Genomic DNA, 17,780 nt, shown 5'->3' with positions numbered 1-17,780 from the left:
GCGGGAGGTCAACTCCGATGATCTTCTCAGCAGATCTTACCACTCTTTGGAGCCTGCGTTTGTCTCTCACTGGCGGAGCTATACCAGACGATAATCAAGGAGAACAGAACAGATTCTACAATTGCGGAGTAGAAGAGGAGCAGGAGATTCTGTGGGATGTTAAACTTCTTAAGTTGCCTTAGGAAGAACAGCCTCTGCTGCGACTTTCCGATGGTGGCATCTGCATTTGGTCCCCACTCACGATCTCTAGAGATCGTGGTCCCCAGGAACTTGAAGGAGTCCACTAGCGACACCACACTATCGGCTATGATTAGTGGGGGGTGCTTCCGCTGGGTTCTTCCTAAAGTCTACTACCATCTCAACAGTTTTAAGTGGGTTGAACTCTAGGTTGTTACAGCTACACCACCGGGCCAACCGATCCACTTTCCATCTATAGTCCGATTCATCCCCTTCTTTTATGAGGCCGATGACATTGGTGTCATTGGCGAATTTAATGATTTTAACCGGCTGGGACTCAGAGGAACAGTCATTAGTGTACAGAGAGAAGAGCAGGGGTGAGAGGACAGTGGACTCTTGTGCTAATAGATAAGATTCATGCAAAATGGATGAAACAGTAACTGTCTTACAGAAACTATTATAGTTACATAAGAAAAGCGTCAATTAGAATAAATAATAGAGCAGTAAGAGCCTTTCCACTGTAAATTACAAATATAATACCAGGGAAACACATATTTTTACAGTATTTATTAAGATTACAAATTTAAAAATCCAGAAACTTAGAGGCACATAGTTTTGTAGTCTTCAAATCACTAAATGGAATATAATGATCAAAAGAAACCAATGTAAGGAAGGACATTTCACCCAGTATAAAAAATAATAATATTCAAACCAGAGTTCAAAGCAAAACGTTATAGAAAACAAATTTCACATTGTCGTAACTTGTATCTTGTTTCAATAATAATTAATCCAATATTGAGTCTAAAAGCAAAACTGTATTTACAGACAAAGTTTATTAATAGTACTGATATTCGTGTAATACATATACCTCCTCTCTGCTGTTAGAAGTGTCAATCCCAAATACAGCATAGTTATATTTACAAAAACATACTTATTGAACTTCTTCAATTACGACATTACAATGCAAAGGAGCAAAGAAAGCAAAAAAAGTTTTGTGTTTGAAAAACAAATAATGCTTAATTGGACTGTGTTTTGTGTTTCTGTTTTCCACAAAGATGTCAATACTGCAAATGAAAGAACTCTTCATCATTCCAAGTATTTTGTAATAAAGTTCCCCTAGCATTCTTCACACATACTGTGGCTATTGTTCAGTCCACTTTAACAACGCTGTAAATTTTCGTCACAAACCAAAAGCAAGCAAAGAATCCAATTGTTCCTTTAAAAAAAAACACACAAAAAAAAAGCCATTAGCACAGAATAATTTTAATTCATAAAAATAGAAACTTTTTCACATGATCTGCAGGTCAAAAGAATGGACAAGATGGCTCTCAGATCGTCACAGCTTAATGTACGGAAAAGTATAATGAGCTGGTAAGTTTTGTTCCAAATCTAATCAGAAACACCATGAAGAGAATGTATAAAATATTTACCAATCACTGCCAAAGTGACTGCTCAGGAAAGACAGAATGCTGCACCATTCGGATTTATCACCAAAAAGTGCATCATCTGTTTTACTCCGTAAAAGATCTTGAACTAGTCATTTTCACATTTTAATAAAGAGGTGTTGTATTTGAATATATATACCATGAGTAATATTTTACTTAAATATACATTAAACCATATAGAGTAAATAAAGGTCACAATACAAACAGTAACTGTTAGTTTGCATTTGTAATGGTTAATGGTAGTAGATAAAACCAGCCTTTATTAGCAATAATTTTGCATTATTATTTATTGAAATACAGAAGTTCTACATACTCCGTAGAAACAAACTAGCATAGCCATTCACAATTGAATGTCAAGCTGATAAACAATAACTTTTCATTAGTCAAAAATTATGTTTTGAGGCTAAATTATGCTGGCCACACCCCCTGTATTATCTAAAGCAGTGGTTCCCAAACTTGATCCTCAAAAGACCGACCACCAACAGTTCATGTTTTCCAGGTCATCAAGCAGGTGCACAGGTGTATTCATTACGGACACATTTTAAAAGATCCACAGGTGGAGCCAATTATTTCACTTGTGATTCTGTGGAGACCTGGAAAATGTGAACTGTTGGAGGTCATTGAGGAACAAGTTTGGGAACCACTGATCTAGAGTGACAATGGGAAAGTAGCACAACATATTACTGTGTGGAATCCATCAGATTATCTAACATGTTGGTAATTTCTTTTGGCAGACAGCTGCAGGAATTTCCACTAGAGATAGGCGGGTTCGGTTTAACTCGGATTTACCCGAATCTCCTTATTGGCTATCAGACGTCGCGCGTTTTGGCTAGCCAATAAGAAAAATCCAGAAAATAAGAAATGGCGATAATTCTGGCGTAAAGAACAAAGTAAATCCGAACCCGCTCATCTCTAATTTCCAGCTACAATAATTGCCCAACTGCCTGATCATGACCAGTCAGATACTTCTGTGAGTGGCCAAATAGAAATCAAATACTGTTGATTGAGAGTCAGACCAGTGGCAAAATATACAGTGAGTGCGCCTCCTTAAAATAGTTATCTTCTGCCACCTATGCCATAAAACATTAAAGAACTTGGGAATGCTGCAAAACCAGTCAGTAGGAATAGCCATGCCCATAAATCATAGGCTCAAATGATGGACAGACAGCGGGTTTTTCTTTAGGTAAACATCAGTTCTAGATTTGGTTAGTTTGCACTAGTACTTCTGCTTAAAGACATATTAATGTGTCTGTGATTGTATCTTTTAACATTCCACATCCAATCATGTTACTATTTTGTATCTTATATTTTTCTTTGATGTCTCCCAGCTCTAACACCCACCAACACTTTCCATCCACACACTATTAGTGCTTCTATAAGGAACAAGGATTGTTTTAAAAGTTGATCAAGTAAGTAAGCAGGCGACTCACCAGTGAAAAGGAAGAAGATAAGAACCATGATCATAGTGTACCCAAAATACAATATGGTACTCGCTGTTCCTGTAATTTGCAATTTGGAGTAAAAATAATGTACCGCATAAACAAGGAAATACACAGCAGTAAAGCCACTTGTCAGGAACGAACGCCACTGCCAATGATAGTCCTAGAAGAAAGAATTTTTTTTTTTTTAATATTTTGTTAACATTTATATTAACAACTTTCACTTCCCCAGCAAACATTAACTATATGTGCTCTTGTATAATTAATTAGTTAAAAATTACAAAAAATATATAATACAGCTTTGGATAAACAAAAGCCTTAGGTGTTTTCTTTTACCAAGCATGCTGGTCCAATGGATATGCAATCTGTGGGGGAATACAATTAGCCATGGTAATTTATTGTAGGCTAATTAACCCCCCCAGACCTACCCAATTATCCCCTGAGTGTTTCAAGCCGCCAGCTTACCTGGAACCTCAGCAAACTCCTAAAAAATCCCCAATTATTAGCCTGTTTTCGAGAAGCAGGCAGTGAAAACACATAGGCCTGTGAATTTATCACAGATTCTATGTTTTCACCCGAAAACAGATGATTTAATGGGCACAAAAACGGGCTCTAATTGAATAGCCTGAAGCAAAAAAATGCGAAAGCTCCTTTTTTTGTGCCCGTTAAATTATCTGGGCTAACTAAGTTCCCCCCTGTATATGACAATGCATCTCTACAGTTGGCATATTGGTGGACTAGAAAGGCGGCTGCAAAAGAAAAGATGGAACTTCCAATATCCCTGTAACATCATATTACTGTTTAGGATCTTATAGGGGACTTTTACAACTCTGTTATAGCTATCCTAAAGCCATTTTAGCATTCATGGAAAAAGAACATTTATGACCATGGATTACGATTACAAGTAAGAGGGTTTACAAACATTTGCTTATAGTTTGTGTAGAATTATTCCCTTACAACTTCCAATATCCCTGTAACATCATATTACTGTTTAGGATCTTATAGGGGACTTTTACAACTCTGTTATAGCTATCCTAAAGCCATTTTCTCTATCGTCCTAGTGGATGCTGGGGTTCCTGAAAGGACCATGGGGAATAGCGGCTCCGCAGGAGACAGGGCACAAAAAGTAAAGCTTTTCCAGATCAGGTGGTGTGCACTGGCTCCTCCCCCCATGACCCTCCTCCAGACTCCAGTTAGATTTTTGTGCCCGGCCGAGAAGGGTGCAATCTAGGTGGCTCTCCTAAAGAGCTGCTTAGAGAAAGTTTAGCTTAGGTTTTTTATTTTACAGTGAGTCCTGCTGGCAACAGGATCACTGCAACGAGGGACTGAGGGGAGAAGAAGTGAACTCACCTGCGTGCAGGATGGATTGGCTTCTTGGCTACTGGACATTAGCTCCAGAGGGACGATCACAGGTACAGCCTGGATGGTCACCGGAGCCGCGCCGCCGGCCCCCTTGCAGATGCTGAAGTTAGAAGAGGTCCAGAATCGGCGGCTGAAGACTCTGACAGTCTTCTAAAGGTAGCGCACAGCACTGCAGCTGTGCGCCATTTTCCTCTCAGCACACTTCACACGCTGTCACTGAGGGTGCAGGGCGCTGGGGGGGGGCGCCCTGGGAGGCAAATGTAAACCTATATACTGGCTAAAAATACCTCACATATAGCCCCCAGAGGCTATATGGAGATATTTAACCCCTGCCAAACTTCACTAAAGAGCGGGAGACGAGCCCGCCGTAAAAGGGGCGGGGCCTATCTCCTCAGCACACAGCGCCATTTTTTCTCTCACAGAAAGGCTGGAGAGAAGGCTCCCAGGCTCTCCCCTGCACTGCACTACAGAAACAGGGTTTAAACAGAGAGGGGGGGCACAAATTGGCGATATAAATATATATATAAAGATGCTATTAGGGAGAAACACTTATATAAGGTTGTCCCTATGTAATTATAGCGTTTTTTGGTGTGTGCTGGCAAACTCTCCCTCTGTCTCTCCAAAGGGCTAGTGGGGTCCTGTCCTCTGTCAGAGCATTCCAGGTGTGTGTGCTGTGTGTCGGTACGTGTGTGTCGACATGTATGAGGACGATGCTGGAGGAGGCGGAGAAATTGCCTGTAATGGTGATGTCACTCTCTAGGGAGTCGACACCGGAATGGATGGCTTATTTAGGGAATTACGTGAGAATGTCAACACGCTGCAAGGTCGGTTGACGACATGAGACGACCGACAAACAATTAGTAACGGTCCAGGCGTCTCAGAAACACCGTCAGGGTTTTTTTTTATAAAAAACGCCCATTTACCTCAGTCGGTCGACACAGACACAGACACGGACACTGAATCCAGTGTCGACGGTGAATAAACAAACGTATTCCTCATTAGGGCCACACGTTAAGGGCAATGAAGGAGCTGTTACATATTTCTGATACTACAAGTACCACAGAAAAGGGTATTATGTGGAAGTGAAAAAACTACCTGTAGTTTTTCCTGAATCAGATAAAATAAAATGAAGTGTGTGATGATGCGTGGGTTTACCCCGATAGCAAATATTGGCGTTATACCTTTTCCCGCCAGAAGTTAGGGCGCGTTGGGAAGCACCCATTAGGGTGGATAAGGCGCTCACACACTTATCAAGTGGCGTTACCGTCTCCAAATACGGCCGCCCTCAAGGAGCCAGCTGATAGGCAGCTGGAAAAATATCCTAAAAAGTATATACACACAGACGGTGGTTATACTGCGACCAGCGATCGCCATCAGCCTGGAGATGCAGTGCTGGGTTGGCTTGGTCGAATTCCCTGACTAAAAATATTTTATTGATATAGAGCATTTAATAGGATGCATTCTATATATATGTATGCGAGATGCACAGAGGGATGTTTGCACTCTGGCATAAAGATAAGTGCGTTGTCCATATCTCCCAGAAGATGTCATGGACACGACAGTGGTCAGGTGATACAGATCCCATACGGCACATGGAAGTATTGCCGTATAAAGGGAAGGAGTTATTTGGGGTCGGTCCGTCGGACCTGGGGGCCACGGCCACAGCTGGGAAATCCAACCTTTTTACCCCAAGTTACATCTCAGCAGAAAAAGACACTGTCTTTTCAGCCTCAATCCTTCCGTTCCCATGTGGGCAAGCGGGCAAAAGGCCAGTCATATCTGCCCAGACATAGAGGAAAGGGAAGTAGACTGCAGCAGGCAGCCCCTTCCCAGGAAAAGAAGCCCTCCACCAGTGGGGGGGTAGTCTCAAGAGTCTCAGCGCGCAGTGGGATCACTCGCAAGTTGACCCCTAGATCATACAAGTATTATCCCAGGGGTACAGATTGGAGAGTCGAGACATTTTTTCCTCGCAGGTTCCTGAAGCCTGCTTTACCAACGGCTCCCTCCGACAAGGAGGCAGTATTGAAAAAAAAAAAATTCACAAGCTGTATTTCCAGCAGGTGATAATCAAAGTACCCCTCCTACAACAAGGAAAAGGGTATTAGTCCTCCACACTATATTGTGGTACTGAAGCCAGACGGCTTGGTGAGACATAGTCTAAATCTGAAATCTTTGAACACTTACATAAAAAGGTTCAAATCAAGATGGAGTCACTCAGAGCAGTGATAGAGAACCGGAAAAAAGGGGACTATATGGTGTCCCTGGACATCAAGGATTACCTCCATGTCCAAATTTGCCCTTCTCAACAAGGGTACCTCTGGTTCGTGATACAGAACTGTCAATATCAGTTTCAGACGCTGCCGTTGAATTATCCACGGCACCCCGGGCCTTTACCAAGGTAATGGCCGAAAAGATGATTCTTAAAAGAAGAAAGGCATCTAAATTATCCCTTACTTGGACGATATCCTGAAAGGGACAAGTTTCCAGAGAACAGTTGGAGGTCGGAAATGAACTATCTAAAGTAGTTCTACGACAGCACGAGTGGATTCTAAATATTCCAAAAATCGCAGCTGTTTTCCGATGATACGTCTGCTGTTCCTAGGAATGATTCTGGGCATAGTCCAGAAAGAGGTATTTCTCCTGGAGGGGAAAGCCAGGGAGTTATCCGACCTAGTCAGAAACCTCCTAAATCCAGGCCAAGTATCAGTGCATCAATGCACAGGAGTCCTGGGAAAAATGGTGGCTTCTTACGAAGCGATTCCATTCGGCAGATCTCACGCAAAAACTTTTCAGGGGGATTTGCTGGACGAATGGTCCGGATCGCATTTTCAGATGCATCAGCGGATAACCCTGTCTCCAAGGACAAGGGTGTCTCTTCTGTGGGGGCTGCAGAGTGCTCATCTTCTAGAGGGCAGCACATTCAGCATTCAGGACTGTGTTCTGGTGACCACGGATGCCAGCCTGAGAGGCTGGGGAACAGTCACACAAGGAAGAAATTTCCAAGGAAGTGTGGTCAAGTCTGGAGATTTCTCTCCACATGAATATACTGGAGCTAAGGGCAATTTACGATGCTCTGAGCCTAGGAAGACCTCTGCTTCAAAGTCAACCGGTGCTGATCCAGTAGGACATCATCATGGCAGTCGCCCACGTAAACAGACGGGGCGGCACAAGAAGCAGGAGGGCAATGACAGCAAGGATTCTTCGCTGGGCGAAAGATCATGTGATAACACTGTCAGCAGTGTTCATTCCGGGAGTGGACAACTAGGAAGATTTCCTCAGCATAAATGAATTCCACCCGGAAAAGTGGGAACTTCATCTGGAAGTTTCCACATGTTTGTAAACCGTTGGGAAAGACCAAAGGTGGTTATGATGGCGTCCCACATGAAGCGCCAGGTCTAGAGACCCTCAGGCAATAGCTGGGACGCTCTGGTAACACCGTGGGTGTACCAGTCGGTGTATGTGTTCCCTCCTCGGCCTTTCATACCCAGTGTATGGAGAATGATAGGAAGGAGAGGAGTAAGAACTATACTCGGGGTTCCGGTTTGGGCCAAGAAGAACTTGGTACCCGGAACTTCAAGAGATACTAGAAAGGATCTTGATTCAGCAAGAATCATGTCTGTTCCATGACTTACCGCAGCTGCGTTGACGCCAGGGCGGGTGAACGCCGGATCCTAAGGGAAAAAGGCATTCCGGAAGAGGTCATCCCTACCCTGGTCAGAGCCAGGAAGGAGGTGACCGCACAACATTATCACCGCTTAGGTGAAAATATGTTCCATGGTGTGAGGCCAGGAAGGCTCCACGGAAGAATTTCAACTAGGTTAATTCCTACATTTCCTGCAAGCAGGAGTGTATATGGGTCTCAAATTGGGGTCCATTAAGGTTCAAATTTCGACCGGTCGATTTTCTTCCAGAAAGAAATTGGCTTCAGTTCCTGAAGTCCAGAAGTTGTTAAGGGAGTACTGCATATACAACCCCTTTTTGATGTCTCCAGTGGCACTGGGCGATCTCAACGTAGTTTGGGATTCCTAAAATCACATTGTTTTAAACAACTCAAATCTGTGGATTTGATATATCTCACATGGAAAGTGACCATGCTGTTGGTCCTGGCCTCGGCCAGGCGAGTGTCAGAATTGGCGGCTTTATCTCACAAAGCCATATCTGATTGTCCATTCGGACAGAGCAAAGCTGTGGACTCGTCCCCAGTTTCTCCCTAAGGTGGTGTCAGCGTTTCACCTGAACCAGCTTATTGTGGTGCCTGCGGCTACTAGGGACTTGGAGGACTCCAAGTTGCTGGATGTTGTCAGGACCCTGAAAATATAGTTTCCAGGTCGGCTGGAGTCAGGAAATCTGACTTGCTGTTTATCCTGTATGCACCCAACAAGCTGGGTGCTCCTGCTTCTAAGCAGACTATTGCTCGTTGGATTTGTAGTACAATTCAGCTTGCACATTCTGTGGCAGGCTTGCCACAGCAAAAAATATGTAAATGCCCATTCCACAAGGAAGGTGGGCTCATCTTGGGCGGCTGCCCGAGGGGTCTCGGCATTACAACTCTGCCGAGCAGCTACGTGGTCGGGGGAGAACACGTTTGTAAAATTTTACAAATTTGATACCCTGGCAAAAGAGGACCTGGAGTTCTCTCATTCGGTGCTGCAGAGTCATCCGCACTCTCCCGCCCGTTTGGGAGCTTTGGTATAATCCCCATGGTCCTTTCAGGAACCCCAGCATCCACTAGGACGATAGAGAAAATAAGAATTTACTTACCGATAATTCTATTTCTCGGAGTCCGTAGTGGATGCTGGGCGCCCATCCCAAGTGCGGATTATTCTGCAATACTTGTACATAGTTATTGTTACAAAAATCGGGTTATTGTTGTAGGAAGCCGTCTTTCAGAGGCTCCCTTTGTTATCATACTGTTAACTGGGTTTAGATCACAAGTTGTACGGTGTGATTGGTGTGGCTGGTATGAGTCTTACCCGGGATTCAAAATCCTCCCTTATTGTGTACGCTCGTCCGGGCACAGTACCTAACTGGAGTCTGGAGGAGGGTCATGGGGGGAGGAGCCAGTGCACACCACCTGATCTGGAAAAGCTTTACTTTTTGTGCCCTGTCTCCTGCGGAGCCGCTATTCCCCATGGTCCTTTCAGGAACCCCAGCATCCACTACGGACTCCGAGAAATAGAATTATCGGTAAGTAAATTCTTATTTTAGCATTCATGGAAAAAGAACATTTATGACCATGGATTACGATTACAAGTAAGAGGGTTTACAAACATTTGCTTATAGTTTGTGTAGAATTATTCCCTTACAACTATACTTATTCAAAAGCCGGAGAACGTAATAGTTCTACATGGTCATCCTAAATGTAAAATCATACCTCAGCACACAGGTGAAAGTAGCAAAGTAATATTGTTGCTTCTGAGCATGTAATGACTAATATAATAAATACGAGAAACAAGAATCCAAACATGTAATACATCTGATGGGACCTAAAAATAAATGATAAAAACAAAAATTAGATAAGATCACCAATCCAAAATAGTATTCTAAAAATTAAAAACACTAGCTTATAGGCCCTACACACTGGCCGATATCAGTGAAAGATATGAATGATCTCGTTCATTAATGAATGAGATACCGTTCATATCTTTCAGTGTGTAGGCACCAGCGATGAACGATGCGCGGCCCCTCGCTCGTTAAAACATGCAAGCAAATATGAACAATCTCATCAATATTAGCATGCATTGCTATGGAGCCGGGTAACGGGGGGAGTGAAGAAACTTCACTCCCCCTGTCACCACCCCCCGCCGCCGGATCGCCCGTCGGCCATAGGGCATCTCGCCGAGCAATCGTGAAGTGTGGAGGGCCCATAAGTTACAGTATACCACTTCATGATTAGGTGTATAGTGATTCATCCTCTGAAAAAGGCCAATTGATGCGTCTAAGACGCAATTGCACATACCTAGAAACCTTTAAAGAACAGGCACAAAACATGCTTGATTCACTCAGGACATGTGGGTATCCGGAAGAGATACTACAAAGGGCTTTTTCAGAGGTAGCAACTATGGGTAGGAGTCTGCTTTTGCAACAACACAAAAAGAAAGATGGATCCTAATAATAGGGAAGATGATAAACATCTGGCTTTCATCTGTAAATGTAATAAGTCCACAGATATCAGAAATATAGTTTCTCACAACTATGGTATCCTTAGACAGGATAATATACTGGGTAAGGTTTTACCATTAAAACCTCAAATAATATTTAGAAGAAACAAATCACTTAAGAATATTTTAGCCCCTAGTCATCTGCAAAAGATCCCCAAAAAATCAGATAGTATTTGTTCATCAGATTGGTTAACACAGAAACCGTTAGGTTTCTTTAGATGTGGGAAACCGAGGTGTGCCATGTGTATCCATAGGGCAAGAAAAACATCATCAATTTCTATACCACCACAGGAGACCATATACCATTTGAAGTCTTTTAGAAATTGTGATACTAAATACATGGTATACCTACTTACATGTGGTTGTGGCCTCCACTATGTTGGGAGGACCACTAGAATGTTGAAAACCAGGTTTATGGTACATAGACTGAACATAATTAATAAAAGCTCTACACATATATAGTATACCACAAAATGTTAATAATTTTCATGACAGTAACAAGACAGCTTATCAATCATTGGTTTAGAATCTATACCCCAGACTAATGGAGGGTGATAGATTCACTATACTATGTAAAAGAGATATATTGGACACTACAATTTAACAGTTTGCACCCTGGAGGGTTGAATGAAACACTTGAACTCAATATAGTATTGTAGTAGGTGCCTTGTAGAGTAAGATCATTTTGTGAGACGAAATACAATGGTTATGGCCCCCTATATATCAAAAAAATCAAAAAATTATTACTTAAACAATAGAGTATGAGAGAAAGGAAAAAGGAAAAATCAATATAACCCTTCTTTTTGTTTCTGCTCTTGTTTTATCTGTCCGTTGGTGTTCCTACCCCCAATGAACTAACCTTTTTGCATGTCTAAACATGATATTAATCTTTTTAATGCTGAAGAGCTCTCACAGAGTTATATTAATATAATTATATCTTTATAGATAATGGTTTCATATATAAACAAACCTTTAGTGTATTTACAAGTTTATGATTGGATGGTGAATGTTATCATACTTGCCGGTTACTATGGTTACTAAATTGGACCTGTCGATATTACTTTTACAACAAGTGGTTATATAGTAAGACCTTTCTCATTTGTCAATCCGAGACCATGTGAGCGGTGTCCGGTCACGTGACCTGCAACCAGGAACTTAATCTGATATTTCAATAAAGGGTTCCCTGATCACGTGACCGGACTCTGGTATTATTACCATGACAACCAGATTGGGCTGATGTCACAGTGGGGATGGGCTTTTGTTTGGATCTTTCTTACTGGTTAAGGCGGGATCACGTGATCGGAAACCCAGTCATGTGACCCGCAGCCAGGAACTAAGGTGAAGGGCCTTTTGTTTGGCTCTCTCACTGGTTGAGACGGGATCACCTGATCGGAACTCGGTCACGTGACCCGCAACCAGGAACTAAATAGTGTTATCTCAAAAAGAGATGATGTGATCATATGGCCGGACTACAAGATCGTAATCCCCTCTGGTAATTGGTCAGCGGGGAACACGTGACTGGGTCATGTGACCACACATCAGTTTTTATTCAATTTTGTGAAGCCCTTCTAAATGTGGAAATTTTAAGGTTTAAGGTACGTGTTTATGGCCTAAGGACAGGTGGGATTGCCTTTTTGCTTTATATTTTTCAATATTAGTGACGGATAGGATAAATTATGTTTAAACATGTGTCATCAATTTCCTCCATTAGAGGGGTATATAAGTGTGCTCCGGAGACACCAGTCTCATACTGCTCATGCTTCTGAGGAAACTGGGTGTTGCTCTGCCCAGAGAAACGCGTCAAGCTTGCCTGTCACCGTCTCCAGTCGCCACCTATTGGATCTACATGGACTTACTGCTAAATTGAGGATCTATCCCACCACACTCCATTTCAGTTTATGGATACCCATTGGATTTAGATGCGGAAACCCTGTTGCATGCATCATAGCATTTCTGCCAAGAGACTGCCACGAGAGACTATCCTGCCTGGGTAACATCCTGTATAAATTAACTGATTGAGAGGTTCTGAGAAATAACGCTTGTCCTATTTCCATGCTACATTACCATTAGTGGTGACAACAATAGTGAGACGATGTATTGGAGCACTTTCTCACCCATTTTATAGTTTTAATAAAATTTGTGAATCTTTTACCTATCCGTCTATTCACTATTAATATCATATAAAATATCCTAATTTATATATAATATATATATATATATATATATATAAATATATATATATATATATATATATTTAAGTGTTTTGATTAAGGTTATAGGATAAACAGCAGCGCTGGTTTTCTTCCTTTTTCTCATCCTCTGAAAAAGCCCTATTATAGTCTTGCTCCTTTATTCCTGTAAAAATTCAGGTCCATGAGTCTTTTACAATATTACTTGTGTTTGAGCCAATCACAAGTTACACTATGTATCAGTTGTGAATAGGGACAGTAATTATTTATTTTTTAAATATATTTATTGAAATATATGAAGGAAAACAAATACTGTACATTTAAAGGCAGGTACATACGATACGGTAGGTGAAGAGATACGATCTATATATGTAGGATACAATCCAATAATTATGGTTGATTATATCATATGTGACAGTAATTTTTATATTATATTTGACAATGGCTATTGTTTATTCTATTACTTGTGAGTGTATGAGAACATTGTTTATTAATAATGACTAGCAAGGATTATTTTAGTGCTAGTCTGAAATCCGCTCATTTAAATAATGAAAGCAAGCTACAATTTATATTGTTTGGGGAAAATTAAAAAAACAAAATGTGTACAGTACTCATGAGCAACTACTAATTTTGTGAATTTAACAGACTGGACTATTTAGCTTATTGTCAAACTATGTTATAACGTATCTTTAGGGATTTAATGCACTGACTCCTCATGTATTAATTGCTCCAGTTATTATACAGGTGTATTCTACCATATTTCTTACCAATGATTACAGCAGTCCACACTTAAAAGCATTATGTACTTTTGCACATTCCACCCATTATACTAATAGGTAAGTACACTGCTTTTACAGAAACGCCATGTCTTGACTGTTAAATTCACAAGCAATCTAAATGAGTAAAAAGCTAAAGGCTTTTGAATATTGGAAAAACTGGAACACAAGATACTGCCATTAACCTGAAGTGAAAATTACAGAATAACCCAATTTCACTGTGGGTGGCAGGTAATTAAATGATCCCGTTAATGCTTCATTTAAGGAGCAAGTAATGTCTCTTTTCTCACAAGCCTATCTGAACCAGTTCATTGCCATATGTAATCAACTACATTTGTTGTTATCTGTCATAAATACATTTAAAAACCACAAAACTATGCAGGATAGAACAGAAAGGTTCCGTTAGGATGGTAAAGACAGCTGAAGGACTAGGCAGTAAGACACAAAGAAAATAATCTTACCAAATACTATTAAGAATAAAGAAAAGTTGTATGAAGATGCACCCGAAGGGCAAAATTCCTCCCATTATTATACCAGGTAATGGCTTTGTGTAAAATGATTGCTCTGGAATCTGACGAGGGATCTGATTGGTGCGGACCGGGTTTTCAATGGCCTGAAAGAAACCAGAGAAAGCAAATGCATTATTACAGGGCCATTTAAATCTCACTTTTGCACTGTCATCCTATTTTCACGCTCTTTCTCTGGCCTCCATGCCGACTCTAATGGTGGTAAATGGCTACTGTAGATATCAAATAGCAGTGTCTATACAGAAAAGAAAAAAAAAACAGTAGGTGAAAAGCTGTCTGACTGGAAGGAACCAGACATTGTACCCACGTGATGCTTACAAGTGTCTATAATAGAATTACAAAGTCAACAAAGGGTTATATCACTGAAAGTCTAACAGGCATAAAGAAGAAACTGCATTACCTTTGTCTGTTTAAAAACAAGTGACTATAGTATAAGTAAGCTGAGTAATACCCATTAACATGTGAGAGTCCACCTGCAAACTAAAAACTTCCAAAGCATCAGTTACTGAGACAGAAGACCTGCATGTCTTATTCTGCCCAAACACTGAATGAGTTACATGATTTTTTTTTTTTTTTTTTGGATGACTAAATGATAAGAAATAAAACAATACAATTCAATAAAATCATTCAGAATTGTGATCATCCAAGATCCATCGTTAGCTCTTAATTGTTAAATGCAATAATAACAACAACAACAACAACAACAGGCAAAACTGATGTGGTACTCACTGTAACAAAGCATCCTTATTAGACAATGTGCTAGAATGGTGAACATTGATGGATTATTTGGAAGTTAAAATGTTCCAAACAGTTCATATTCAAGTAGACTAAAACATAAACATGGCTGTCTAGCTGAACTCCATGAGTGGATGAGTGCCAGTTGGCTGCGACTGAACCCGGATAAAACAGAGGTCCTAATGATAGGACCGCAACATCAAAGGACAAGACTGCAGCATAGACAACCAACTGGACTTACACTCAGGGATTCAGAATTATAAACCACTGATCATGTGCGGAATCTTGGCGTTGTCCTGGATAGTGGCTTGACACTTAAACGTCAGATATCAGCCACAATCAAATCCTAATTCTTTCACCTGAGGAACATAGCCAGAATCAAGCACTTCATTCCCTCAGATGATCTGCCAAAAGTCATCCACGAATTTGTATCATCTCGATTAGACTACTGTAATGCCCTCTACCTTGGTCTCCCAGCAAAAGAATTGCACCGCTTACAGCTGGTGCAAAACACAGCTGCCAGGCTGTTAACCGACCAGCCCCATTTTAGCCACATAACACCCATCCTCTACTCCCTTCACTGGCTGCCTGTAAGATGGCGAATCATCTTCAAGATTGGCTTACTGAGTTTCAAAGCATTACATGACCAGGGCCCAAGGTACCTGAAGCAGCTTCTGACCCCATACTGCCCCACTCGATTACTGCGATCTGTAGATGAAGGACTTTTAGCAGTACCTAGAATCTACCGTAATTCATCTGGGGGTCGAGCTTTTAGTCATGCGGCTCCGACTCTATGGAACTCACTTCCCCGCACAGTGCGAGAGGCCCCAACTATAGAATCATTCAAAAGTTGACTTAAGACTTTCCTTTTTACTCAAGTATTCCCATAATTGTCCCTTTAGTATCTCCATGCTTCTGTATTTTATGAAAAGCTGTTCTGTAAGTCATTATTTTCTGTACCATATTATGCTATGTATCTGTTAAGCGCCTTGAGTCCTACTGGAGAAAGAGCGCTATAGAAATAAAATTATTATTATTATTATAAAAGTCCTCACAATTGCATATTTATGAAACAGTCCCACAATCTTAACAATAATGCATGTAAATGAGGATTATCTACATAAAATTTAAATTTAGCAAAATGTAATTTGTCAATTACTACATTCAACTGTAGTGCTGAAATGTTATATCTGTCACAAGTTCATCATGACATGACATTAGTTTTCTGCCTGGTTATAGCAATGGGTGTGAATCCACTTCCCTCCCAAATGCTTAGGGAAAGGGTGCTCCTAAAAAACGCATTTTGTATATGTCGGTCATACATGACTTCAATGGCAGGATAATTTAATACTTACATTCTTCTTAAATCCAAAATAAGCCCCAATAAAGGTAAGTGGAACAGAGATGCAAAACCACAATGCCAAGATAGCCACAAGAGTACCAAATGGAATTGCGGCCGAGGAACCTTCTCCCCAAAGAATTAAGTTCATCAGGAAGAAATCTGCAAACACAATCCTGAGGGGAAGGAAAGAACATATAAACATATGTCTTAAACTATACAAGTACTGGTCTTAAAGATTAGAACAGTTTCATAGCGACTTTGCAAGAAAGCATAGACATGACAAAAGCTGGTAAGATATGCAATGAGTATGTAAATCTGTACTCCGAGAAAAACACGAAAGTTCTGTATACATGGGTTAAATCTGTGCTAAGCCATGTACTTATTACACAGAAATATGAATATAAACATCATGTTACAAAGATAACTGATATCTAAGCAAGCACTACACACTGTTACTGTATTACAACAACAAACATAAATAGTATACCCAGGACAGAGAAATGAGGTCAGCAGGACATTGGTTTTCCACTTCTCACCACCAAATGCTAAATTAGGGAGACAAAAAGGAAATTTCCACTTAAGCACAGCGCACATTGTTCATACTTATTATAAAAGCCTAGTGTGAAGAACATGTGTTAGGAACACGCAGTCACTTTTCAGAAATAGAACATTTTAGCCGTATCTTTGTACAGTTTGGCAGAAATGCCATCACAACACAGAAATGTGTCAGATGCACTGGTAGATCTTGGAAGCATACAAATTAGAGTTATAGAATAAATTACAATATATGAAACTGCAAGCTAATCAGGGTAGGGATTGCTTCATCTGGTGTCACAGATCCAGTACATTTTCATCTCTAGAGTCCAAATAAATGGTAGTACTATCTGTATATCTGTTCTAAATACAAGCAACACATTTATGTTCTCCTTTCATGTTGCTTAAATGCGATTTGAACCTTTTAAAAAGCATAAAAACATACTATGCAATGAACCCAATATTCAAAATATATTGTATTTTCACAAATTTAAATTCAACAATGTTATTAGAAATGTTTAACTTACATTTGTAAAATCTGGAAGCTACATAACCAGCCGGAGTGCCAAGCAGTACCCACAGGACCACAGCGCATGTCATCAGAGCACCTCTATTGGCAGGAGACAAAAATCCCAGGCATGCAAAAACTGAAAAAGAGAGAATATTTAAAAGAGCTATGATTATTTATAATGCATAACAAGAGTTCCATAGAAGGGAATAAAAAAAATTAAATCTAAAAGGAAACAAAAGTACAGACAAATATAAACGTACAGATACATCATTACAACAAGCAGTTAATAAATGCACACAGATACATAATTACAATGAGAAGTTATAATTGAGTAAATACAACAAAGAGGAGAAGGTCCCGCTTATACAAGTTTATAATATATAGGTGATATAGGTAGACATAACTAGAGAAGAGGGCCAAAACTGCAGAGTTAGGATGAGAGGTAGTAAGCTAGCATGAACAAAAAAGTTTTAAGGGCATTCTTGAAGGTCGGGAGCCTGGATGAAAGTCTAATGGATCAAAGGAGGGCATTCCAAAGGTTCATAGTGGCCAGTAGGAAATCCTGAATGTGAGAATGGAAAG

The 17,780-nt window shown here is 40.5% G+C and overlaps 1 protein-coding gene across 1 annotated transcript in view; it reads right to left on the bottom strand.

Annotated features, from left to right (window-relative positions):
• Positions 1–729: 729 nt before the first annotated feature.
• Positions 730–17,780, bottom strand: part of TM9SF2 (transmembrane 9 superfamily member 2) — a 144,796-nt gene continuing 127,745 nt past the window's right edge. Inside the window, exons 11-17 of the mRNA XM_063953226.1 lie at positions 17,215–17,334; positions 16,641–16,698; positions 16,167–16,326; positions 14,011–14,162; positions 9,798–9,909; positions 3,053–3,224; positions 730–1,393 (exon numbers count right to left, since the gene is read on the bottom strand). Of these exons, the coding sequence (XP_063809296.1) occupies positions 1,326–1,393; positions 3,053–3,224; positions 9,798–9,909; positions 14,011–14,162; positions 16,167–16,326; positions 16,641–16,698; positions 17,215–17,334 (842 nt within the window). The 3' untranslated portion in view covers positions 730–1,325. The remainder of the gene's footprint in view (positions 1,394–3,052; positions 3,225–9,797; positions 9,910–14,010; positions 14,163–16,166; positions 16,327–16,640; positions 16,699–17,214; positions 17,335–17,780) is intronic.

This window comes from Pseudophryne corroboree, chromosome 2, assembly GCF_028390025.1.
Source record: "Pseudophryne corroboree isolate aPseCor3 chromosome 2, aPseCor3.hap2, whole genome shotgun sequence".
Taxonomy (NCBI): domain Eukaryota; kingdom Metazoa; phylum Chordata; class Amphibia; order Anura; family Myobatrachidae; genus Pseudophryne; species Pseudophryne corroboree.
Note: the sequence above shows the minus strand (reverse complement) of the source record. Positions and strands in the feature narration are given on the sequence as shown.